The 27,115-nt window shown below is 34.9% G+C and overlaps 1 protein-coding gene across 2 annotated transcripts in view; it reads left to right on the forward strand.

Annotated features, from left to right (window-relative positions):
- Window positions 1-26,675, forward strand: part of SPIN1 (spindlin 1) — a 114,628-nt gene extending 87,953 nt beyond the window's left edge. For both annotated transcript variants that reach the window (XM_036740894.1, XM_036740893.1), the window contains exons 4-6: window positions 11,583-11,836; window positions 14,200-14,433; window positions 22,780-26,675. In XM_036740894.1, coding sequence (XP_036596789.1) covers window positions 11,583-11,836; window positions 14,200-14,433; window positions 22,780-22,979 — 688 coding nt within the window. In that variant the 3' untranslated portion in view covers window positions 22,980-26,675. The remainder of the gene's footprint in view (window positions 1-11,582; window positions 11,837-14,199; window positions 14,434-22,779) is intronic.
- The last annotated feature ends 440 nt before the right edge of the window (window positions 26,676-27,115 follow it).

Below are 27,115 nucleotides of genomic sequence, written 5' to 3' on the forward strand. Positions count from 1 at the left end.
AAGAGAAAAATTGGATTTAAAATAATACAGAAAGTAAATACTTGAGTCTGCCTATCAGTACATACTCAAAAAGATTATAAGAAAAAAATTATAAATCATTCATTATACATATAAAGAGACCTAATAATTGGAGAAATGTTAATTGTTCCTGGGGAGGTTGAACCAATATAATGTTCCTAAATTTACTTAGTTCCATTTCTGTCAAAATACAAGTATAGAGCTAGGGGTAAAAATGATTCATTTAGAGCAGCAAAAAGTCATGATTCTTCAAGGGAACTTAATGGGAAAAAGTTGGGAAGGAACGGGTCCTAGGAGTACCAGATCTGACATTAATGTGAAAAGCAGAAATCATTGAAACAGTTTGGTACTGGGGGCAGCTAGATGGCACAGTGAGTAGAGCACTGGCCCTGGAGTCAGGAGGACCTGAGTTCAAATCCCAAATCCGGCCACGGACACTTGACACACTTATGTGACTTTGGGTACTTACCCTGCCCTGGCCTCCGCCTTGCCCCCTCCAAAAAAAAAAAAACAACCAGTTTGGTACTGGTTAAGAACGGAATACATTCGGTACATTATATACAGAAGCAAATGAGCACAGTAGCCTAGTGCTTGATAAATCCAAAAATTCTAACCCTTGTTTGTATAAAATTTTGCTATTCTGGAAAAACTGCAGGGGGAAATGGGAATGCAGTCTGACAAGACCAACATCTCATACCACGTAAAAAGATAAGCTCCAAATAGAAATGTGACTGACATAAAGGGATGGCATCTCAAACAAATTAGAAGAGCAATGGACAAATTATCTTTCAAATCTGAGTAGACAAAGAGTTCATGAGCAGATATTAAAAGAGAATCAGAGAAGGTAGAATGAACAGTTTTAATTATATAAAGTTTTTGCAAAACAAATCTAGTTTATGAAATTTGAAGAGAAATAGAAAACTTGCCAAAATCTTTGTAACAAGTTGCTCTGATAAAGTCTCATTTCTAAGATTTATAGGGAACTCATTCAACTGTATAACAATAAGAACCATTCCCTAATCGATAGTCAAAGGATATACCAAGCGCTTTTGAGAGAAAGTAATCTAATCTCTCTGTAGCCACGTTAAAAACACACACATAGAAAACTCCAAGTCTTTAGTAATTAGAGAAATACAAATTAAAGGAGTTCTGAGTTTCCACCTCACACCTGTCAGACTGGCAAAGTTGACCAAAAAAATAAATTAATAAAAGTGACAAACTCTGAAAGGGGTAGTTAGAAAAAATGACATTAATGCTTTGGTAGTGGTCATCTGGAAAGCAATTTTGAATTATTCCCCCAAGGTTACTAAACTGTACATACTCACTGACCCTAGTGTACCACTACTAGATCTATACTTCAAAGAGGAAAAGGATCTATATGTACGAAAATATATAGCAGTTCTTTTTATGGAGGCAAAGACTCGAAAACTAAGAGGATGCCCACCAATTGGGGAATGGTTGAGCAGATAATCACATATAATGTGATAGAATACTTTTGTGCTATTAAAAAAAGATGATGAAGGGAATGTTTTCAGAAAAACTTGGGAAGACTTGTATGAACAGATGGAGAGCAAATTAAGTAGAACAAGGAAAACAATTGTACAACAGCAATATTGTGAAGATAAACATTTTGAAAGACTTGAGAGAATGAAATACTTATAATTTCAAAGGGTTCTTTATTAAGCGTGCTGTCCACATGATGGACTCAGGGTGGAGATTGAGACATATTTTGAATTGCAGTTGGAACTGCAGTTGAATTGAATGCATGAATTTGTTTTGATTATGCATATTTGTTACATTGGTTTTGCCTTTTTTTTAAATTGGGGGTGGATACAAGAAAAGGTGGATTTTCTGTCATTGAAAAAAATTTAAAATTTAAAATACAAATATACTCATGTGAATGTATATGTGAATGTATATAGTTAATAACATAATAGTTAACATTTATTTGTTTTTGTCATCTGTATAAGTAAGACCTTTTTTTTTTGACATCATTGGTTTTAGCTATTCAGCATGTGGAAAGTAAGAGTATTAAGGTATACGGTGAGAACTTTCAAGGTTTAAGTATATTTACATAACATCTTTGCCTATCTTAAAATTAAATAACTATATATCAGAGCTCTCATCATAGAGTTGTTGTAGGCCTCCCTCATTTCTCTCCTTTTCTCTTATACTTGTGACTACATAGTACCATAAGGTGAAATAAGTGACTATGCGTAATTCTGATTGGGGGATAGGAGTTAGTTGGTCTAGTTTAGCTCTGTTCTGTCATAAGAGAATACCTTTTGTAGTAACTTACCATCTGGTTTCTTAAACCTTTTGATAACTTCAGGTAGCCAATTTCACCCTGATTTTTAGTTTTTGAGGAACAACTTTAGGTTATTCCAGTGCTGAAGTGATTCATATAAATGTTGATATGAAGAATTTTTCAAATCTTGTTCATGTTTGAATCTGCATTTTGGAAGAATTTCTGATAAAATTGAATATTTGTCTTAATTTTCTTAGTTTAAAAAATGAGATTTCTAGAAAATGTTATGATCTGGCAATATTGTCAGTTATCCATGAAGAAACTTTTCTTAAGTCCAATTCTTAAACACCAGGTACAGGTTTACTCTGAGACCAGTTATATTTCAACAATTCTTAATGTAGAGTTGGTTCTTAAACTCAGGATGTTTGTTTAGTTACTCTAATACACAAAAGACACTCTTCAAGAGAGGCACATTTGTCTATGAATCAATATGAACCTTGAGAAAAGCATTTATAGAGTAAGCGTTAAAATCTTGTGTTAGGATTCTTAAAAAAATTCTGAATAATATATCTTTGTTCGTATTGTTAGAAAGTATAGTTAATTATGAAAAAGAGTAGAAGGTTAAAATGTGAATTGCAAACTTTATTGGAAAATTCCTTTTGCTATTTTTGAATTGCCAGATGTCACTTAACTGGCACCATCAGCTGTCATTTTGAATATGTGACAATGAAAAAGTGAGTAAAATAAGCCACTAAGCTGCCAAGATTGGTATCCCAAAGGTAAAGCCCTTGGAGTGTCTAGAGTTACTCATACCTTCCTTCAGAACTTATTTAATGTTTTATATATTATTTTTGATAAATTTGATTATCTGGCTCCCCAGCCTGTAACAGATAAGAAGCAAGGTATTGGGGGAGTGGATAACATGGGATTTTGAGACATAGGCACATTGATAATATCAAGAAGCTGAGGGTAAGAGAAGAAAACGTAAACAGGAAAAGACCAAAAAAAAAAAAAAAAGGCAGTTAAACGGACCTGTAGTCTGGAGGCAGTTTTGTATAGCTATAATCCTTGGGGTCATCATTTTTACATTTCAGATTGATGCTATTAAACATTACCAAGGAATTATTAAATTAATTTTAATATACGGCTTGAGAAGGTAGGGAAATACGTAATACATTTTAGAAAGACTTCCAATAAAAATGATTAAGATTGGAAGGAAGTTTTGTAAATTGTGGTACAGAAATATATTGGAATATCAGCATACCATAAGAATTGATTACTATGAAGAATTTAAAGATGGGGCGCGGGGCAGAATAGCATAACATCATAAGGTCAGAAAGACCTTCCAATCCTCTCTATTCCCTTCATGAAGCTGAGGCCAGGGAAGTTAAATGATTTATCCAAGGTGATACAGGTAGTACACATGACAGATGAGGTTTGAACCCAGGTCCTCAGACAACAGAGCCATTGCTCTTTTCCACATGTCTCTTCTTAATGAAGTTCATTGTGAAATAAACAAAACCATGAAAATAACATGCACAGTAACAACAAATATGAGTGAAAAGAACCATACAAAAATGAACCTCAATGCTTTCTTACATTGTTTATGGCAACTTTGACTAAAGTTGGTCTCAGAAAAGAGATGAAAAAAAATCTACCTTTGTCCCTTTTTTCAGAAGTGGGTGTGACTGTAGAATCTTAAGCAAAGAGAAACTGAGGCTCAAAATCCCAAACAGAGTGATTTACTTGTATGACTAGCAGTTGCCAACAAATCAGGTCATCTGACTCCTCAAGAGTCAGAGACAAATAAGGGTTTTACAGAGCTTTTTTTAGTAGTAAAACAAGAACTAAGAATCTACAAAATCTTGAGAAACTTATTTTGATTATATTTCGATTGGATGAGACAGATCATTTGATTTGCAGTTAGGCTAGGTACATCCTGGAACAGTGTGGATGTAATTTGTCACTATTGCCAACATTCAAGTTGTAGGTATATTGGGAACTTATTGGGGCATTTGGAGGAGGGACGTTCAGTAGTCTATTTATCTAATTGGTTAAGACACCACATCGTTCAGTCTGTCCATCAAGGGAGTATTATGCTAACTGAAATGTCCTGTTACTGTGGTAAGTATGATCAAAATGTTAATTGAACACAGAGTTAAACAGGGTAACTTAGATTTGAGAAATTAGGAAACATGGTTATGATGATACAGAAATGCTATAACAAGAGAAACACTCCTTTAGCTCTGTTTTATTCAAGGCAAAAGGGATAGTTAAGAGCTAATTAAAGCTCTACTTTGTTCACAAGGTATCCAAAGCCAGGTTCAGAATTATCTAGGAGGGAAAATTTCCTGTTGAGAAACAGAGTAGCTCCATGGGGAACTAAATCAAGAGAATCCTACCTTTACCTACCTTTACCTTAAGGTCTCCCTCTCAACTTTCTCCCAAGGACAGACATCCAGCTGTAGCAGTCTTCAGACCATAGGACATGGCAGCCCCTGGAACGTTGGATAATTGGCTTTAAAATCTTATAAGTATACCAGAAATAAAAAAAACTCTAAAGTATATCAAATTAATGTCCCACCCACAAGATTTTGCCTTTGATATCAAACCTTCATTAATCATATGTTAGGGCAGGGTATAGTTATTGTGTTCATGTGACAATAATCATTAACAGTGTTGGTTCAAATTTATACAGTGTTCACTAACAGAAATTTTCATGTGTTCATTATAGTTTATTGGAGACAAAATTCACCATATGCACATAATGTTCTAAAGTATATCTAAATAAGCATTGCTAGGTTTTAATATTTAGATATGCAACTTATCCTTGATCTGCTCTTGTAGATAGGATAAGGGAAGGGAAAGTACATCTGGCCACTTAAGGTGAGTTTGCTAATTGGAGTTCTAAGTTCTAGAAGAAGCATTAACTCTCAGAGTAAGTAGAAGAAAGACTTTATAGTGACCAATTTTAAGCAGACACATAAAATCAACGTGCCAATATTACGGGCAACTACCATAGGAAATGCTGGAGAGGCAAGCTGGTTAGAGACTGTGTGTATGTGTGTACACACATACATGCACACATATACATATACAAACATATATATATGTTTATATATTATATATTATAATAATATAAGTTGGATAGGCAGTAGAAATACTACATTCTGGAGTTTTACATGAGTACAGTAAACATTATGGACAGTGAATAGTTGGTTCAAAGCTGTAACTTTGCCACATCCTGATTATTAACAGATAGAATTTCATGGTTTTTTAAATGATCTCAAACGAAGCTCACTTATCATTTAAAATTTATCTTAGAAATTTCCCTACTTTGGCTGAGAGAGATGATATTTCCCTAAACTGCAGTCCTTCAGTGTTTGACAACACACTAAGCCAGGCTGGTAAGATCTCCTGATTTAGCTCAAGTAGGAAGTCCTAAGGAACTTCACAAACAAAGTTCTCTTAAAGAGAATTTTGCCATGCTTTTCTCTCAGAAGTAAGTCATTTATCATTTTTATTTTAATTTAAAATATACCTTATTAAATATTAACAGTTTTTAAACATTTTGTCACATTCTATAAGAGATACATTTCTTGATCTAACAGCCTTCTGAACAAAAGGGGAAGTAACCTGCCCTAATAGCTTTTCTTAGATTTTATAATACAAAAGAAAAAAAGTTCAGTAGAATGTATTTTAAAATTATGTTACAGAGAAAATCATTCATCCTGTCTCCTTTGGTATTAATCACATCCAGTGACATTTAAAACCCAGTATAGAATTTATTCATTGTGGAGTAATTACAGTCAATTAAAGAGGCAATAGTGATTCCTTGATACAGTGTTTACCACATGCCAGACTTTTTTCTAGTTCTTAAAGATTACTTTAAAGAATTTCAGAGGTCTGCTTTCTGTACTTTCAAGTACCGTACTTGAGAATGTTTAGTTTTTGATTTTTCAGTTATTACGTGAGCTACTTGCTAAGTTACATTATAAGGCAGTCTTTCCCTTTAGGAGGCTAGTTTAGAGGAAAATATAACCCATTCAATATTTAATAGTTTTTTAAAACAATCTTGCCTTTTTTTTTTAGCCGTCCAATTCATAAGATAATAAACTTATTTTAGCCAAAGGATATCAATTGAGTCCATTTCAAAGTAATGGTATCCAAGCAGTTACAAATTTAAAACACAACTCTGGTTGGGGGCGGGGTCCTTAAACCTCTTATTAAATTATAAGAATTTAAGGCAAAAGGCACATCATCACAGTTTTTTTGAAGACTTATCACATTCATTTCCATAACTCAAAATAGGGAAGGGGCTTTTCTAACAGCACTTTACAATATTTTAGAAAAATTTCATGTGACATTTCATATATATTTAAAGGCATATTCTCTTAATTAAAAGAGAAGTCTCATTTCTAATCATGTTTAATATTCTTCAAAATTCCACAATATAAGAAAACCTAGAAATCTAAAGGACATCATGTTTGTTTTTTAAAAACATAACATCAGACTTCTCCAGTTCTTCTCAAATAAAATTTCATAAATTCAGCTAGGTGAAATTTTAATTTATCATTCTTAGAAAATCATTTGTGTTATCTTTCATATGTTATTTCATCCAAACCCCATAGTCTATATTTTTACTGTGCTTACTCTGTAAGTACTTTGGAATCATTTAATTCCTTCACCTTCAACTATCCTGGCAGGTAGGTGCTATTATTTTTACCACTTTACACACAAAGAAGATTGATTAAATCCTGTATTATACCAAAATCTGTCTTTTTTATGGGGATAATGTCCCAGTTGCAAAACAAAATTTTCAACCTAGTCATTCTTGATTTACAATTACTAATGGCTGTATTTTAATCTAATTTTCCCTCAGGGTCCCCTGTTTCTAGTTAGCACATATTCAAAAATTTGTGGTGGCAATCTCAACTCCCCATAACTGTTTCTTTATTTCCTTAAATCACCCAAAGAGCTAAAACAATTCTTTTATTTTCCTAACTTATACTTTAATTTTAAAAAAATCAGTGTTTAAATATATGTTACAAAGTTTCTTAAGCTCACAAATTGAAGTGATGCTGAGACTTTAATTACTGAGGTACATTGAACAGTAAGCATCACATTGGGTCTAATTAAAACAATTCAATGTAAATTTAAGAAGTATCTTTAACATATATTAGTATGCTTATACACATTCTTTGACTTTTAAAAAAGACTGTTTATATTAGTTTTACCAGCTCTTTGATAGTGAAGTAGATTGTCTCCCTCAGAATACTGGGACTTGTATTATAAATTTGTACTTTGGAAAATGTACTATTATACTTCTAGGTGATAAAAATTTGTTTTCCGTTATAAGCTTCCTAATTTTATTTTACAAAATATTTATTACCCAAGACAATGAAGCAAGGAACACCCTGAGATAATTTGCAAAAAAAAAAAAAAAGGTTTTTTTTTTCCCCTCAGGAATTTTGCATTTTATACAGAATTATAATATTTATAATCATAATATTTATAAATTTATAAATAATAAAAAACATCTTTTAATTTGATCTTTTTAAAGTATGGTTACCTTCCACATTAGGTGAGCAAACAGTTAATTGATTCCTTTATTCTCATAAAGTTTTGGCAGCAGTTGATTTGAGTACCTCCATTTGTAAAGTTTGCCCTTTTCACACTGGTTTTGGGAATCAGATTGATTCTTTAAAGACTAATCTTACAAAGTAGCAGTTCTTGATGAACAATGGCAGATTTGCTGTGGGTCAAGAGTTTCAGAATGTATTTTACTTATGCCAAGTTTGGTAAGAACAAAAGTAAATACTTTTGAATATTCCAAGAGTCATTTCTAAGGAGGTAATAGAGTTAATTTAATAGCCATTTGTCCTAAGGATTTTCCTGTGACTGCTTGCCTATATTAATAAAACCTTAGAATGCGTTACAGGAGTTGAATAAATGGCCTTGAACTATTTGTCTAAACTTCCATAGTAGCCAAGTTGTTGAGCTAGAATAACTATTTCACTGTTCACTATTTCATCTGTTTCAGTTGGTATACCTTTTAGTCAGCATCATATAAAACTTAGTTTTCATCTAAGGCTCATTGAGTTTTAATAGTATATTAATTACTTCTCATTAAAGGGATTCTTTAAGACATGCTGCTTAGTTTTCAGGTTTTGCTAGCATTTATTGATATTAGGAAAAAAACACCCCACTGTGTTTACCTTATAGTAGGTCTGGGGAAAAGTAATCCTATACAGAGATACTTAGTACTTTTATCCCAATACTTCTGGGTTTTAAAAAGTTATTTTGTAGTAAAATAATTTATGTAAAATTTATATTGTTCATTACTACATATTTTATGCTCTAGTATCTTTTATTCAGAGAAGCATCTCCAGAGAGGAGCTTTAGTCATGTAAAGATAGAAGAAGGTTTTCCTGCTGTGTTAGATGCAAAGTTATTTTTGCAGCTTGAAACTGAAGCCTGAATTAGACAACTGCTATAAAGATTCTTAGGTTTGTGGAGACATTAGAAGTTACTAGGTCTTGCCTTAGGCTGTGAATGATTTTCTAACATTTTAGTTCATTTTTCCCTCTAGCAGTTGTGTATGTATGGGCCCACATATGTTTAGCCGTTAGATTTTTCATATTAAATGTCTGGTGCAAATACAATATATAACTGGTCTTATATTCTCAAGTGTAGTGGTGTCAGTAAAGCTTGGAGTCAGCAAAACCTGGACTCAGATCTCAACTCTGGCACTTCATATCTTTCGCTATGGGTAGGCCATGGCCCCCTCTGGGATTTTTATATCAACTATAAAATAGGAATAATAATGCTTGCATCATCTGCCTCATAGGGTTGTTGTGATTACTCAAATCAGATAATTTATGCACAGTGTTTTGCCAAATCTTCCAGCATTATAAGTATCAGCTGTTGTTATCACTATTTTAAGTGACTCCGGAGAAAATATAAATGCCTTCACATTTCTTCCCAGTTCCTTGTTGCTTTGTTACTCTTTTCTGTTTTTATATTAAAACTCAGGGATCTCTCCCCCTACCCCCCAATCTTGTCTTTTACTCTATCTCCTTCCTTGATCCTACTCTTACTCCTGTCCACCAAACAGAGGAGCATGAGGAGTACTTTGTGTAAGTGTTTTAGGGAGATGGTACATTCTGCAATGAAAATACAGGCAATCTCACGATTCTTTCAATTCTGTTTGGGTTTCATTGCCTTTCCCTTCTTAAGAGTTCCTACATTTTGAATGTATATGTAGAGCCTATATCAGATTGCTTGGGTGGGGGGGAAGAAGGGGGAGAAATTTTGGAACGCAAAAGCTTGTGGAACTGAGTGTCGTAAACTAAAAATATATTAATTTAAAAGAAAAATAAAAGAAAATTGCCCAGGGTCATACAGCTAGTCTGAGGCAGAATTCTAACTCAAGTCTTCCTCCAGGACTCCAGGTCCAGGGCTCTGTCCGCTGTTCCACCTGTCTGCCCTCTCAGTTGAACTGAGAGGCCCTGGTGAGACAAACATATACAATCATTTCGTAGAAGAGTTTATAAGAAGAGAAGCAGTTAACAAAAGAAGTTTAAAGAGACTTGAAAAAGCAAGTCTCCACCCCAGTGTGTAAAGTGGAGGAAGAGAACAGGGCTTCCCAATTATTGATTGAGAACCCTGGTTGAGATGGCCAAAGCAATATTCGTAGACTGAGGATTCTGATTAATGATCGCTTTAGACTTCCCTGTAGGGGAAAGACTTACTAATCGCAGCACCTCCAGTAAACGGAGGTGAGTCTGAAGATAACACATTAACAGGGGATAGATAAAGCAGGTGGATAGCCTGTCCTCTTCAGGGAAGAGACTTTTCAACCACAGTACCACTCAGTGGATGTGGAAGATGACTGATCGAGAGCAGGGGAGAGAACCGTGACCACAATGTACTTATTGGATATTGTTGGAGGGCATTAGTTAAGTCTAAAAATAATGAGAGTTCCTGATCAACCAACAAGAGTGATGAGCGTGCCTGGTAGGGATACATCACTGAGCAAAATACATGGCAAGGAAAAGTGGAAAAGATACACTGATTGGGGAGCAATAGAAAGCAAGATCGGCGGCAAGCAGGTCAGAGGGAGAATGGCCCCCCGGTCCTCTGGTCACACACATTTCCTTTATTTGCCTTCCTGTCACACATCAAATCCCATGTGTTCACATGTGTTGGTGTTCCGTAGTTAATTTCTATGAAAGTCCATTCTTCCTTCTAAGTATATATGTACTTGTGGGAGTGTGCACTAACATTTATGGGAGAAATGTTATATTATTAAGGTATTTACACATAAAAATTGTGAACCAACTGTATTCCCATTAAAATGTATGATCCTTGAGGGCAGGCAGGAAAAAAATGGAATTCTACATTTTAATGTAATTTTGAGCTTGATGTAAGGTTTGTAGAGTTCTTTACATATATTATCTCATTTGATCCTTGCAACAACTCTGTAAGGTAAGTGCTATTATTATCCCTTTTTTAATAGATGAGAAAACTAAGGCTGAGAGAAATTTAAGTGCCTTGCTCCGGGTCACATAGGCAATAATTATCTGAGAACTCGTGTGTCTCTAACTCCTTATCCAATGCTTTATTCACTGCTAAACTGTTTCTCCCCACTCCCCTACCCCCGTCTCTGTCTTTCTCTTGATGTGTGTGTGTGTGTGTGTGTGTGTACACATATACATATATGTATAAAATTGAATACAGTGAACTACCTTACATCGTTACCAGTTCTGCAGAGCACTCTGAAATAAGCGGAAGCTAGGTGTGGCACAGTAGAGTGCAGGGCCTGGAGTCAGGAAGGCTTGGGTTTAAATTCAACCTCAGACACACTGGCTTTGTAACCCTGGGCAAGTAACTTAACCTTGTTTGCCTCAGTTTCCTCATCTGTAAAATGAGCTGGAGAAGGAAATGGCAAACCACTCCAGTGTCTTTGCCAAGACCAGGTGAGATTGCAAAGAATTAAATGGGACTGAAACAACTGAATAGACACGCTGAAATGAATAGTTTCTTTATGTCAAAATATTTGAGCACCTCCTCAACCCAGTTGAAGCTAAGCTAGCAACTATAAAAGCTTGAAAAATTATACTTAAAGTATTAGCTGTTGTAAGACATTAAAATTTTTCATGCCATGTGAATAAATTAAATTGGTGAAACTTATCTGTGTAGACTGTGCATGTCGCTGCCTTGAGGGGGCATGTTATAAAAACTTGGCTGTATAAAAATGCATATTCCTGAAGTGGTATATTATGTGTATATATGTGTGTGTATATGTATACAGAAAACATCGAAGCAACGTGGGACCCAGCAAACCTATTTCTCAGCCCCGGAGAAACATTGTAGGATGTAGAATTCAACATGGATGGAAGGAAGGGAGTGGACCTGTAACTCAGTGGAAAGGGACAGTTCTGGATCAGGTTCCTGTAAATCCTTCTCTCTATCTTATAAAATATGATGGATTTGACTGTGTTTATGGACTAGAACTTCACAAAGATGAACGAGTTTCAGCACTTGAAGTTCTTCCTGACAGAGTTGGTAAGTTTTTTTGTTGTGTGTATGTGGTATACTTTGAAAGTGGACATTTAGGTAAATAATTTGAGGAGTATACCTCCAAGTATACTTATGCATCCTTACTCCTTGAACTTTTTAAAAAATGAAGCACTCCTGTTATTTCCTCAGTTAAATCATAATCCTTTTAGGGCAAGTCCCTGGTTTCAACCTTGCTTTTTATTTTCCTGTAATCCTTAGTATAATGAATGCTGTGAGCAATTTAATTAGAATCTTCAGGTCATTTAAAAAATGACCAATTCAACAGTAAAGGAGTATTTGTTGAATGAATCCAATAAAAAAAACTTCAGATATTTATTAAGTACCTACTAATCTGTAAGACATTATAAAATGTTTTAGAGATGCAATGAACAACTAAAAACAATCTCAGCACACAAAAGAACTTGCTTTTTTACTGGATTTGAGGCTAGAAAAGAACAATTATTCCAGACTAAAGTAATATTTAGTTTTGAAGAATTTCCAAGAGTCTTTTTTTAACTGCTTTACAATTAGATTTTGATGAATTGTTCAAAACTTAGTTTATTTAATCTAATGGATGATTCTGTCATCTGCTCATTTAATGTTAGTCTCTGTGTTAGAGAATAGTCAACATCTAAAGAGATTGTCTTTACTGTTTATTTTGGTATTTTTGAGAATTGCATCTTTTTGTATTTAATAGGTTTTTGCTTAAAAATAATTGATAATTGACAGGTAAAGTATTTAGAAAATTAGATTTAAGGTTTGTGTGGTGTGTTTATATAAAATAAAAGCCCTTTTGCGATAACCTAATAGAGAAAAATATTTTATTATGACTTTTCCAAAAGCCTTCCAAAATCAACAGAATAAAATCTGTAAAGTAATGACTGGTTTGTTAACCAATACAACATACACCTTAAAATGAGCATCATTTCCTTTAGAATAAGTCACTTGTTCTGTAGTAGCTATGCTTTATTCTTTCGAACTTAAAGTGATAATAAATCTTTATTATTGGGTTTGATTGGAAACAAAGTCATTCAGTTCTAAGTCTGCTAAATAAGAAAGATGGGTAATAGCATTTTTAATTAAATTATTTCCAGAAAGTCAGGGCATTGCTGAAAGTAACTCCTTTGATATTGTGCAGGTATTAAACAGGCAGAATTTCTAGGGAAGCCCCATTTGGTTCTTTCTTTTGATATGTAACCTCTCCTGAACGTAGACTTAACAGCTTTTTTACTTTGGTAGTCACACCTACTTCTCTAACTTACTGGGTGGTAAAGTGCTTAAAAGATTTGATAAATTTGAATTATTATTTCTAAGACTCCTACTGCTGAAGACTTTGAGGAGATTTTTCAAAACAACTTGGAAATTCCATGTTCCTTAACTACTTTGTCAGAAATGTAGTTTGTATATTATTGCAGACTGTCTTCCTTGGTTCCTTGTACATTAGTTAAAAACACTTGTCAAGAGTTGACCTTACCTCGTTCTCATAATCTCAATTTAATCTATTTTTGACTTTATTTTTCTGACTTTATAATAAATGTGACATTCTTCACACTAGATAATAGTCACTATTTTCGCTGACAAGAAAGAGTATGTATTTCTGTTCACCCAGGCTGCTAGCACAAGACTGACTGAAAATACTGCCACAACGTAAGATCTGTGGTTCAGATGATGCCTGCTGTGATTACTCATCCTTTTGCTTGTAGAAGCTTTATATGAGTCTTATTACTTTATAATCACATAAACACAAAGAACATAAATCTGTCTTATACAGATTAAAATATACTGTCTTAATTCTTTGATCATTATTTGAAGATCTTAGCACTTATATTAAATCTGTAATTCAAAAAGTACAACGAATTGTCAGTTCTTTGCAGTCGATGAAGGAATAGTCACGTAGGTTATATATTGTTGCAAATTGCTCACATTGATCTGTGGAATACATTATAATTTGGGAAGGGGAAAAGGAAGAGGAGGAAATGTATCTTCCTAAGCTACTATGTTAAAATTAACGCCAACACAATCAAGAGAAAAGGAATTAGGCATTCTAGGATCTAGCATTTCAAGCCACTGGGAGAATAGAATTAGATTGTTTTTTAGTAACATGTAAACTTAAAAATCCTTAAAATCCTTCATTTGCATTGTTTTAACACTATTGAAAGCAGTTGATCTGCCAAGTAATTTTAAATTGGAAGTATTTGAAATATTATTTTAAACTAAGTGCTGTTTTTAAGAGTTGGATCTGTGGCTGAAAGAATGTTTGAAATTCAGAACTGAATAGAGAAAACATTCAGTGTCAGGTAAACTCTTAATAAGACACTCAAAAAGCATTCATTAAACATACATTATAAAATACTGATTTTTTTTTTCAGCATCTTCTCGAATCAGTGATGCCCATTTGGCAGATACAATGATTGGAAAAGCAGTGGAACATATGTTTGAAACAGAGGATGGCTCAAAGGACGAATGGAGGGGAATGGTCTTAGCTAGAGCTCCTATAATGAACACGTGGTTTTATATTACCTATGAGAAAGATCCTGTCTTGTACATGTACCAGCTTTTAGATGACTATAAAGAAGGTGACCTCCGTATCATGCCAGATTCTAGTAAGTATCTTAGGGTTGGGGGATGTGTTTGTTTTTCTTGATTCAGGTTAAGAAAAAAAAGAAATGTTATTAAAATAAGATTAAAAAATAATCAATTTGGGTATCAGTTATGTTTTGTTTTGAAAGGATAAAGACTTTCCAACCACTGCTGTATAAAAGGTACATTATACAAAACATTTAAACAAAACTTAATAACATGATTGTTGCTGATTACACATTGTCACTTTTGACTTTTGTAATTTAAAGATTACTAACAAAAAGGACTGTGCTTTAATTTTGATAGTATGATGCCAGCAATGTCTATTGGGTAGCTTATGAGAAAGGCTAACTGAATGAAATCATATAATATTTGTGGCCATTGTGACCCAAGGCTCAAAGGATGACCCCTTATTATTTAATGGTGTTTTGAACAGTGAGATAGCAAGGTTTCCTACAATAAATCTTTCCTTGCTGTGACATTCACATGATTTGCAGATTTTTTTTTGTTTCCCCAAAACCAGATAGATCTAAAAGCCCTGGCTATCAAAATTTATTAATAAACTAGGAAAATAATTCATATAAAATTAGGAAATGTGTCAGCTAAATCCAAATAAAAATCAAGTTTTAAAGTTATTAAATTGTCCATTCCCTTTGATCCAGAGATCTTACTCCTGGATTATACCCAGAGGAGATAAATGATAGAAAGAAAAGACAGACAGACAGACAGACAGACAGACACACACACACACACACACACACACACACACACACACACACACACACACCCACCCACCCACCATTGTGTGCCTGACTGTTGGGAAATGGCCTTTCTCCTAAGTCACCCCTGCTTTTTCCCTAATCGTATATCGAAATCTCATCTCAGGGCCAGGTCCCTGAGGCTTTGTTTGGGGAAGAAGGGGAAAGGATTGTTTTCTTTTCAAACATTCTGAGCCAGCAGTGGAGCACAGGTTAATAGTTAAAGGCATGAAATAGAAAATTCTTCCAGCCAGCACAGCTAATGATAAATTAGTAGCCTTTGGCCAAATAATGTCATAGCTACTGGAAAAGAACTAGAATTCTATATTTAAACTTTACCAGATTTCTGAAGTAAAATAAGGGCTAATGTTTTAAAGTAACATTTAAACCTTTTTTTTTGTTGGCTAAATCTTCCTATTGGCATCTGATTAAACTTGGAGTATTCCCTTTTTTCGATACATTTTTGTTCTTTTATGTCCAGCCAGTTAGTCAGAAGATATCCCTTTAATTTTTGTCTCATATATACTGTTTCTATCACTTCATACCTGTGTGATCTTAAACAAGTCATTTATAGTTCTTGGGCCTCAGTTTTTTCATTTTTAAAATGAAGGTTGCACTAGATGTCCCCTGAGAGTCCAGCTCCAGATCTATGAACCTATGGTAAAATAAGTCCACTTCTTAGCAGACTACAGCTGTAGTCTGTGATCTCTCCATGCTTTCCAAAGTGTCATCTTCTAACCTGTGGACTCTTGCAGTGTTCCAGGTTAGGCAACAATCATTTCCAGAACTGTTTACTCAAAGCTTTCATTACCAGTTTGGTGGCAAAATGAGTATTCAGCGAGATACTACAAAATTCTGCCATTGGTTCCCACTTTATGTAATTTAAGAATTTCTCTCTCCCTCTTTTTTTTAAATTTAATTTTTTTCCTCCTATCTCCTGCTTTCCTCACTGGGAGATCTCTCACCACTCTGTCATGAGATAGGTAGTTTTTTTCAACATTGGTCTTTTGAAATCATGGTTGACTAATTGCATTGATCAGAGTTCTTAAGTCTTTGAAAATTGTTCGTTTTTACAATGTTGATATTATAGTACCAGCTCATATAATTCTTCCCAGGTTTTTCTGCAATTATGTCTATATTTCTTTATATATCACGTTCATATTCCATCACATTCATATCATAATTTATGCAGCTATACTTCAATTGATGGCTACCCCCTTAGTTTCCAGCAATTTGCCACCACAGAAAGAGCTGTTATAAATATTTTTATATATATAGGACTTTTTCCTCTTTCTTTGATTTCTTTGAACTATAGATCTAGTAGTGTGATAACTCTGGGTAAGGATATACATAGTGTAGTATCTTCTTGGACATGCTTCCCAATTGTTTTCCAGAATGACTGGACCAATTCACATCTCTACCAATAGAGCATCAGTGTGCCAGTTTTCCCAAAATGCCTCCAGCGTTTGTCATATTTCTTTTTTGTCAAATTGTATCTGATGGATATGAAATAGAATCTTTTGAGTTTCTTTAATTTTCATTTCTCTAATTATTAGTATTTTGGAGCATTTTTTTTTACATCTGTAGGTAGTTTTGATTCTTTCCCTGGAGAACTGCCTGTTTGTAACCTTTGACTATTAGAGAGAACCATCTCTTTTTAAAAAATGTGTGGGCTGTTATTTCTATAGCTGTATCTGTAGCCCATATCTCTCTGTATCCCATATATAGCTATCTGTCTGTCTAGCTAGCTTATGGGAAATCATGCTAATTTAAACAATCATTTCCTTAAGTAACAAAAAATAGAAAGTCAAGAAAAATGAAGTTGCTGGGAATTTGATGAGTGGAGGCCACATGACCTAACAGAAAGAATGCTGGATTTGAAGTCAGAGCACCTGAGTTAAAATCCTAGCCCTTTTGACTTACCAGCTGTATGACCTTGAGCAAATCCCTTCTCTGTTCCTGATCTGTTTTATGAGGTTATTTAATTAAATGATGTCTAACCTTCCAACTCTAAATCTTATGATTCTCTGATAATATATTCATTTCTTCTATTTTGAATTTCTTATTTTAAGGTATAGTGATTTCCTTTGGAAAAATTAAATCACTATTCTGAACTTGAGGCTGAGATTGAATTTAATGATGATCAGATTCAGGAGTGACCTAGTTCTAACAATAAGCTAGATTGTTTGTCATAATAACAATAACTGACATAGTTTTAAGGTGTTCTATAGAGAACTTTTACCATTCTCATTTGAGTCCCTCAACAAACCTAAGATAGTTACGTAAGGTGGTGTTAATTCCTATTTTTAGATGAGAAAACTGAGTCTGTGGTTATTACTTCCCCATGATCACATAGCTGGTAAATATCAGAAGTAGGGTTTGAACCTAGATCTTCTTACTCCAAACCCAGCATGATAGTGACCAGATTGATGGTACATGCTGATCCTGTCATGCTAAATACCCTTTGCATAAGTAACATTTAACAGGTGCAGTCATTTCACCAAAACATTTTTCAGCCTCTAACTTGTCTGACTGTATCTATGTTCATTCTTTCCGGTACAATTTACACCTTCTTTCAAAAAACATACTAGCTCTAAAGGCAATTGGTGGAATCAGTGTGCTCCTTTTTACTATTAAAACTTTCCAAACTTCTCTCTACTTCATTTAGTCACCAACCTTTTCCTTCTTTGTTTTTCACTCTATCAAGATGTATCGCCTAATTCATATTCTAGTGGCAGAAAAACTCTTGGCCACCAGCTCTTTCTCCCTCCTTAATCTCTCATGACCTGCTCTCTCATTCTACCTTAGCCACAGGGACCATCGTACCCTTGAATCTAACCATCATCCACAGGTATTATACTGCCATGATCAAAAATTCTAAAATTCCTTTATCTCGGATAACCTATTATTCCACCCCTTCCTAGTCATCGTTCTTCCTAAACTTATTCCTTGTTCTTGTTGTGTCCCCTAATCCCTCCACCCTCTCACTACTCACCTAGGACATCCCCTGTCACCACCTTTGTTGCGGCTTCACTTGGCTCTTCCTCTCTTCCCACTCTTGACTCTGTAGTTAGCCAGATCATTTTATACTGTTCTCTATTGAATTGCTTGCTCCCTTTCTGTTTGTCATGCCTTGTCAGATCCTGAATTTCTCTCATCACCCGTCTCCTCAGTTTATACGTGCTATTAAAGATGCTTTAGAGAGTCATGAAACCATGGTCACTGGATCCTTCACTTCAGCAAGGCAATCCTTGTACTCCTCCCTGATTGACTTATTTTTGTGTCCCTGAAGAGGTTGTTTCAAACTTGCTTTTTTTATGTCTCCCACACCATTGCCTTCCCCATCCCAGTCATCAGAGAGACTTCACTCATTCGTTACTTTTTTTAAAAAAGCTATTCACCATGATCTCTCTCTGTTCCCCCATACTCAAAACCTCCCCCTAAAAAACTCCATTTGACCCTACCTCCCTTCTAGACTTTGCTGTTCTGTGTCTTTATTCCCCATTTTACCCCAAATCCTAGAAAACAAAACAAAGTATATAATTATTGCCCCCATTTCCTCTCTCACTTACATTTTAACCCTTTAAATCTGGCTTCTGACCTCATCACTCAACTGAACCTACTATTTCCAAAGATACCGATGATCAAAATCTGATGGCTCTTTTGAAATAGTTATTTTTAGCATTTGATGTTGTTGACTACTCTCCTTCTTTTGTATACTTTTTCCTCTTTGGGTTTTAACATACTACTCACTTTTTTCATTTCCTTCCTACCTGGCCAGTCCTTCTTAGTCTTCTTTGTCAGATCATCAACTGTATCCTAATCTTTATCCTAATCAGTCCTGGACCTTCTCCTCTTGCTGCATTCTCTTTTGTTAATGTCATAGGTTCCCATGGGTTCATTAATTGTGTTCTTGTTGATGACTCCCAGACATGTAGCCCTAGTTTCTATCCTGTGCTCTATTCCTGCCCCATCATTGTTGGATATTTCTAAGTTCAACAGGTCTAAAACAGAAAGTAATTTTATGTCCCCCAAAATCAGTACCGTTACCAGGTATCCACAACCTTGGTGTCATCCTTCTTTATTCTCTCATACCCCACATATTCTACTATTTTCCAAATCTTATTGATTATGTCTTTATAGCATTTGTCCCAAATTCTGTACCCACATAATCATCACTTCAGGTCTGACCCTCATCACCTCTAGCCTGAACTATTTCAGTAGTCCTAAATACCACATCTTTACTCCCCACCTCTCCAATTGCTGTCCATTCTTAATGAAGCTTGATTGAAGTTATTTTCCTGATGCATTGTGTAACTATATTATTCTCCTATTCAATAAACTACAGTGGTTCTTTACTGCTTCCAGGATCCAATATAAACTCCTCTGACTGGAATGTAAAACCCTTCAAAACCTGACTTCAACCTTCGTTTCCACCCTATAATATGCATTATTCATTCATTCTCTTGTCCAGCCCGACTGGCCTCCTTGCTCTTTATCTCCTGTTGCCCTTCATGCTATCTATCATCTGTGCTTGGAATATACCACCCCGCCCCCACCCCCAGTTTTCTTTCAGTCAGTCAGTAAACATTTATTAAATACCTATGTGCCAGGCACTGTGGGGATACAAAAAGAGGCAAAAGATGGCCCCTGCTCTCTGGAAGCTCACAATCTAGTGGGGGTGGGACAACAAACAAACATATACAAACTATATAAAGCTATATAAAAGATTAAGAGGTAATAACTGAGTGAAGGCAATGAGGGGCTGGGAAAGGCTTCTTGTAGAGGTTGGGATTTTAGTTGGGACTTAAAGGAAGCCAGGAAAGCCAGTAGGCAGAGATGAAGAGGGGCAACATTGCAGGCATAGGAGACAGCCAGAGAAAACACCCAGAACCAAGAAGTAGAGTGGCTTTTTCAAGGAACAGCCAGGAGGCCAGTATCACTAGATTGAAGGTTGAAGGTTAAGTGGTAGGGAGTATGGTGGAAGAAGAATGGAAAGGTAGGAAGAGGCTAGCCAGGGGTGGGAACCTGTGACCTTGTAGGTCCTTGGGTGTGGCCTTTTGACTGAATCTGAGTTTTACAGAACAAATCCTATTATTAAGAGGATTTGTTCTGTGGACTTAAAAAGAGTTTTTGAATGGCAAGCTTTTGTATTTCAGAATCCAGATCAGATACTACCTCCTACAAGAAGCCTTTCTTGATTCCTTCCAGTCTTCCCCATTCTAAATTACTTTGTTTTGTATATACTTTTAAAAAATATACTTATGTGCACATTGTCTCCTCCAATGGAATGTAACCTTCTTGAAGACAAGCACCATCTCATTTTTGCCTTTGTATCCTATATGTCTAACACAGATGTTCATGAATTGAACAAAATTTCTTATAAGGAAAGAAAACATCTACATATTCACTTAGGACAAAATAGACTTTTACCGAACTGGCAAGACCAAGAAACTAAAATGTATAATAAATTCTAAAAGTTATTTTGAATATGTGTGTGTGCACATAATGGATGTTTTAAATAAAACTTACTCTGTCTAGATTGTTGCTTTGAAAACAATATGGCAACATGGTTTAATGAAAAGGGCAGTCACCTGAGGACCACTACATCTAGGTTCTAGTCCTTATGTGGTTCCTAAGTAGCTATATTATCTTGGCCATAACACTTCACATTTCAGGCTCTCATCTGTAAAATTGGATGATCAAACTTCTTTCTGTTACATGATAAATGGTGGTTGAATAAGTCACTGAATGGTTTTATTATGTTGGTCCGTAGGATATTACGGAGAAAGTTCCAAATGGATGTTGTAGATGAAACATGACAATTGACTTGACTAGCTTGTTAGCAATATAATTTGTTTCATATATGGCAGTGTTCTTAGTGAATACACAGCTTTGTTTTTTACACATACAGGTTATAATGAGGTTCCTTTTTAGGTAATGAGTTACACTAAATGTGTTCTATTCCAACTCTGAAATTCTGTCATTCTGAGAACATTGTGAAAATATGTTCCCAGCCTATAAGGAGCTGTGACTGTCTTTTTATAGAGAAGTAGGAAATGGAACAAATACTTTTAACCTTGTAAGAAAAATAAAGAGGTGATCTACATCCACTGTCTCCCTTCTCCCTCCTTATTCCTTTCTTTCACGCATCTCCTAATTTTATTTGCATGGTTTGGTGTGTTGTTTACAGAGTTTGATTAGCATCTTCAAATGTTTTGAAAGGAGTACAGGCAATTGTTGACAGAATGATAGCATCTCACACAGCAATTTTCATTTTACCTACAATGCAAATAACACAGAATTAGGCATTTTAAAAATGAATTACTTGATGTTGGTACCCAGAGATACTGAAATATCTCTGCATTTGGTGAGTGGTAGATAGCTTGTAGAATTAATTATTCATAGAAGTGAAAATCTGACCTTGTTAATAGTAATACCCTGGATATTTCAGAGATGAGCTAGACCAGGGCCTTAGGTTTTTATTGAAACAATACACAATATATTTTGCCATTTTAGTGAGAGCTCTGCGGTAGCTTGGCTTCTGTTACTAAAGCATTTATGTAAATTTCTATGCTTGTAGGCAGGCTGCATAAATTGCACTGCAGGCCGCATTTTGGACAGCTCTGATCTATACCATATTAGGTATAGATATTAGGTATAGATAAGTATTTAATTTCATTCCTTCTGATCTTAACTGTGAACGTTTTGTCACAGTTATTGCTTTTTGTACTTGTAATTTTGCATATAGGGAGCTCTACCATTTTCTTCTTGGGTTCAAGGCTGTTTCTCTTTCCTTGTCTGCCACTTTTTTGGAGTTACCTTATCAACTATTCAGCCAAAATGCAGTCTCATTAAATAATATGAATGAGTCACTTAACCCCAATTGCCCTGCCCAAAAAACAAACAAACAAACAAACAATAATATGAATGAATAAACAAATGAAAAATAGTTTAATAACTTCTTGCTATATGCGAAATATTGTACTAAGTGTTAGGGTTACAGATAAGACTGTCTCTTTCTTCAAAGAGTTTCCATTCTAATGGGGGAGATATAGTCATGACCAGAGGTAACCTTAGTTTGAAAAGCTGCAGTGATAGAGCCCTAAGGTAGTGGATTGACACCTCCTTTCCAGTGTCAGTGATAAATTTGATTATCAATCAAATTTGATTATGGGTGGGATGGTGGTAGCGGAGATGGGGGAGGAGACATAAATGGCAATATTACACTGTTGAGATGTCCAGGGAATGATGTGAAGCATGGTGGGAGTCTGCCTTAAGATGTGCTAGACTACTGTAGCAGCCACTAACGAAAAGTTACTTCCCAGGGAAGCAGGTCAAGGCATGAAATGTTAGGTCCTTCTTGTCTTGGTTGCTGGTCTCAGCAGCATGGCAGCTGATTGATCAGCCAAGGTTCTGTTTTAAAGGTGTCTTCTTTAGTCTTCTACTTTAAAAAAATTACTTATACTATTGCCCTTCATTAGTATAATCAGTATTTTTTTACTTCACTGCATTTGAGGATTTTCACTTAAAATGTTAAAATATATGAAATGTCTGATTGAACAGAGTCCTAAAGCTCCTAACTCTTTTTTCCCCCCCATATAAATATAGATGATTCACCTCCAGCTGAACGGGAACCAGGAGAAGTTGTAGACAGCCTGGTAGGCAAACAAGTGGAATATGCCAAAGAAGATGGCTCCAAAAGGACTGGCATGGTCATTCATCAAGTAGAAGCCAAACCCTCCGTCTATTTCATCAAGTTTGATGATGATTTCCATATTTATGTCTACGATTTGGTGAAAACATCCTAGATGTCATCATGAACTTTGCCAAATTTGTGGAACTATTAAATGTAAAATTTGTAGACACAAAGACTTGACTGCTTTCCAGTTTAATGAAAGCTTAAATGTCCCTGCGAACCCACAATCTCTGCCAGCAAAAACTGTTTTGTTCGGAATAGTAGATTTATGTGAACATGACACATTTTGTGTAAGGAACTCCTCCCCTTGTAAGAAGTCAGTCTATTTGGTAGAGGGGGAGTTAAAGGAAAGAACAGCTACAAATTCAGGCTGTGGAAAAAATTAATCTAGTATCATTAATCAATAACCTAAAAATGTAATAGGTCTTAACCATTTTTCCCCTTCAATCTCGTACTCACATGCAAGTGTAGTTTGGTATTTTTTGTATTGCCTTCTGTGATATTAAACATAATTTTTTGGCTATTGGCAGTCCTTGTTCTGAGGTTTGGGTCAAAGCTAAAAGATAGGCCTAAAGAGTCTCCCAGTTTAATAGGAATGCCTGACCCCAGCTGCATCAAACTATTTACTGTGTTTCTACTTCTTATTTAAAGTTACCTTTTGTAAAACAAAGAGCACATGGAAATTACTCTGTATGTGCATTTTAGAAACCCAGTGGTAATATGCAAGTGTTTGTTTATGCACCTTTTTGTTCTGGAGGCTTGAAGCTACAAAAGAGGATATTAATCAACCAAATGAACAGTTGGAAATGAAATGCACACATTGCTAATCCATGTTTATAAGTTGTAGCAACCAGTCAAAACATGCTAAAAGGCTGCCTTTAGTTCTAAGCATTTTTTGAGGGCGAGTGGCATTTTTATTCATTGATACTTTTTAGCAAACCTCAGTAATTGGTGCCATGATAGCCCAATGCTACACAATACTACTACTTGTTAATTTTCAGTGACATTTGGCCCTTTATTTGACATTTAAATTAGCAGCCTGGATTTGATAGTACTAAAAGGCTAAGAATTTTACCTGCTGTTTCCAAAAGTTCCTGGAACAACACAGTTCTTTTTTATTAGACATTTAGGTTTTAGGGAAAGAGAAGCATGTCTTGCCTTCTTTATAGGTTCTCTGGGATTCCCTTTATTTTTATTACTATTATTGTTATTATTTTTATTACTGTTATAATTATGGTCCAAGAAGGCATTTATTAATATTTTTATTTCTGGCTTTTCCCCCCACAAGGAATGTCCTAACAAATAGCCTACAGCTTAAATCTGTTGTAGCCTTTTGTGGTGTTGTATGTACTCGCTTAAGGTATGCTGTTTATGTGAATTCCATTCAATGGACACTAGAATTCTGCATGCCAGTGGTGTACTACTATCTAATGAAAGCTATAGGCAGTCTTTCAGTGGTTAAATCATCTGCATTAGATTGTGGATGTAAATAATAGCAGCCCATAGCAGCAGAATCCTTTCACAGTTTTAATCTTGCAAGGTAGTTTTAAAACCAAGGTAGTTATAATGTGGAGCTTTAAAGAGTAATCAGAATTGTAAAAATGGTCAATGCAATAGCAAAATTGTCATTTCACATTATAGTGGCAGAGCTTTACAAATTGAAAAGCCCTGCTTCTTAGAAATATGGTGTATGAAGCCAATCATCAGTTTGGGGGAAGGAATACCCAGAAATCCATTCTTACAGTTTGTGAAAGGCCAGAGGTGATGTTCAACTACCGAAATTTCAGAGGTCCAGATGACCTTTGTTTGTGGGTATTCTCGATGTTGAAGACTCAGTGGTTTAAGCCCCTTTCTATCCATTTTTTGCCTGATTCATATTTTAGCCTTAAGGCTTGTGCCTCATTATGCTGTTGAATGGTAACAAGTACTCATCATATAAATACAGTACCTTAATTATTTGCCCATTGCTACAATTGCATTTTGTCCAGTATTTCATCTTGGGCAACCAAAGGCAGGCTATTTTGTCTTTTCAGTAAATAGCTTCTCAATGCAGTCCTTAAGCACTAAGTACCTAAGTCGTAAATGTTTTTTGTGTTTTTGAACAAAGTGAGCAGATTTGCAACACAGTGTTTCATCCTGCAGATCTGTTAAGTGTTTTTCTATTGACTCTTAAGAGTCCTGCATGTAAATCTCAAAGCTGAGCCTGGCTCCATGAGCCCAAGTTGATATTTGTGGCACAAGAATGAATGAGTGTATTAAATATACACAGAATATGTGCATACATATGTAATACAGTGAATTTGGGGCTATACATCTGAAGAATAAAGTGTTCATTTTGAAATATTTGTTGACGTTTGGGTCTACTGAAACATTTTTAGCATTACTTATGGCTTGTATTTGTGGTTTTTCTGCAAGCCACTTTAATATACCATATAATCTGCCAATCTAAGGATGACTAGCTATACTATGTAAATTATGGTTCTGTTTTTAAATAATTGTCCCACTTGTTGCTTTTAGGGTTTGGGGGGGGAGGGTTTCCCCCCCTTTGGTAGCTTAAACCACCTTTATTGAGGCTGAAACTAATCCCACTCCCTGCCCATCTACTTTGGGCTTCGTTTTAGGCTCATGTTTCAGATCTGCATGCAGTGCTTGCGTTACCCTGGTAACCAAAATGTTGGTTCCTTGTTCTAGGGGTTCAACATTACTTTCCAAAATTATCATGGGGCTTGTGACGACACAAGCAATGGATCTGTGTATAAAATTTATTGGCCTTTCTCATTTACCTGCTGTAGTATTGTTGTATTGTGCGTGTGATATCAGGCTGCCATGTAAAACTTTAAAAAACAAACAAAAAAAATTTAAATGCAGACCATCCTTTTTGCATGCTTAGAAGTAGAATGTTCAGCGTAACAAACAAAAGTTGCATGTTAAAATGTTAGGTTTTTTGTTTTCTTTTTTTGATTTTGTTTTTAGTTTTGTGTGAATTTGCTTACTGTGCTGTTTTAATGGTTGTTGGTAGAATTAAAAAAGCACTGGTGAGGCGAGCATAGTGCCAACGGAAGGTGATTTCCAGTTATATGTGTCATGCAGCATTTGAAGGGACCATGCATTGTTAAAATATGTATACATATATAAAATCACAGTTACATCTGAGAAAACCTACTTTTTTTTTCTTTTGTGTGCCAAACCCTAAAGTGCACTGGAGAGTAGATTTTTTTTTTAATAAAACTATGGACATATTAGAAAACTAGCTTTTTCATTGTCACAAAAGGCAGTGCCCCAAAGCCTTCTTAAGCTAATTGTCCTTAAAAATGAAGGTTCTCCTAAGGTAAAATAATTTAAATTACTTCAGGGAAAACAATTATGATTAAAGCAGTTTGTGGTTCCTTGGAAATGCTGTGCTTTTTGTACTTTACATCAGTAGTGCAATTTGGATCGTTCTTGGTATGTGTATAGTTCAAAGGTCTTCGTGTTCACATTTAAAATTAGGTAAATGACTTCATCTTTAGAGCTTGGTTTCATTTTTTAATTTCATTTTATTTTAAACAATGTAGACAGTTCCCTGTTCTCTGCATTTAGAAGTATAAACACTTTAAATCTGTTACTTAATTCTGTAAGTAATTTTTATAATTATTATGTAACTCTATCCTTAAAACATTTAAAATAAACCCTTTATGTGCAACTTATGACTGTAAATTTTGTTCTCATGAGCAAAATGTGACATTAAAACTGTGAAGATAGTTTCTTCAATTATTGTAATTAAAGTACGACTTGGTTTTAATATTGAACAATATATAATCGTACCATATTTTGGAATTAATTGCTTATTTGAAGCAAGTAATCAATTTTCCTTTTATTTTTTTAACCAAGCAAGTATGAATGTCAATTTTTAAAAATATAAGCATAGGAAGGAATTGGCTTTTGATCTGGAGGCGTGGCATTTAAATTTGTACTTTGTAAAAAATAATCTTCCATTCTGTCTCCCCATTTAAAAAAAAATTGAATACTGAAATATCTGAGTTAAACTATAAACATAAATGTAAAAATTAACGTTCACCTTTTAAAAATAAACATAAATAGGATGTTACACTCCACAGTACTTTAGTGATATGTTTAGACATTGACATCTATACCTGCTTTAAATCAATATTTATAATATTATAAATCTTTAATATTTTTACTCACTTAAATTCTGACCAGTAACATTAAAAGGGAAAATTGTTCAGTGCTTCTCAAATGCTGAATAAG

This window comes from Trichosurus vulpecula, chromosome 1, assembly GCF_011100635.1.
Source record: "Trichosurus vulpecula isolate mTriVul1 chromosome 1, mTriVul1.pri, whole genome shotgun sequence".
Lineage (NCBI taxonomy): Eukaryota > Metazoa > Chordata > Mammalia > Diprotodontia > Phalangeridae > Trichosurus > Trichosurus vulpecula.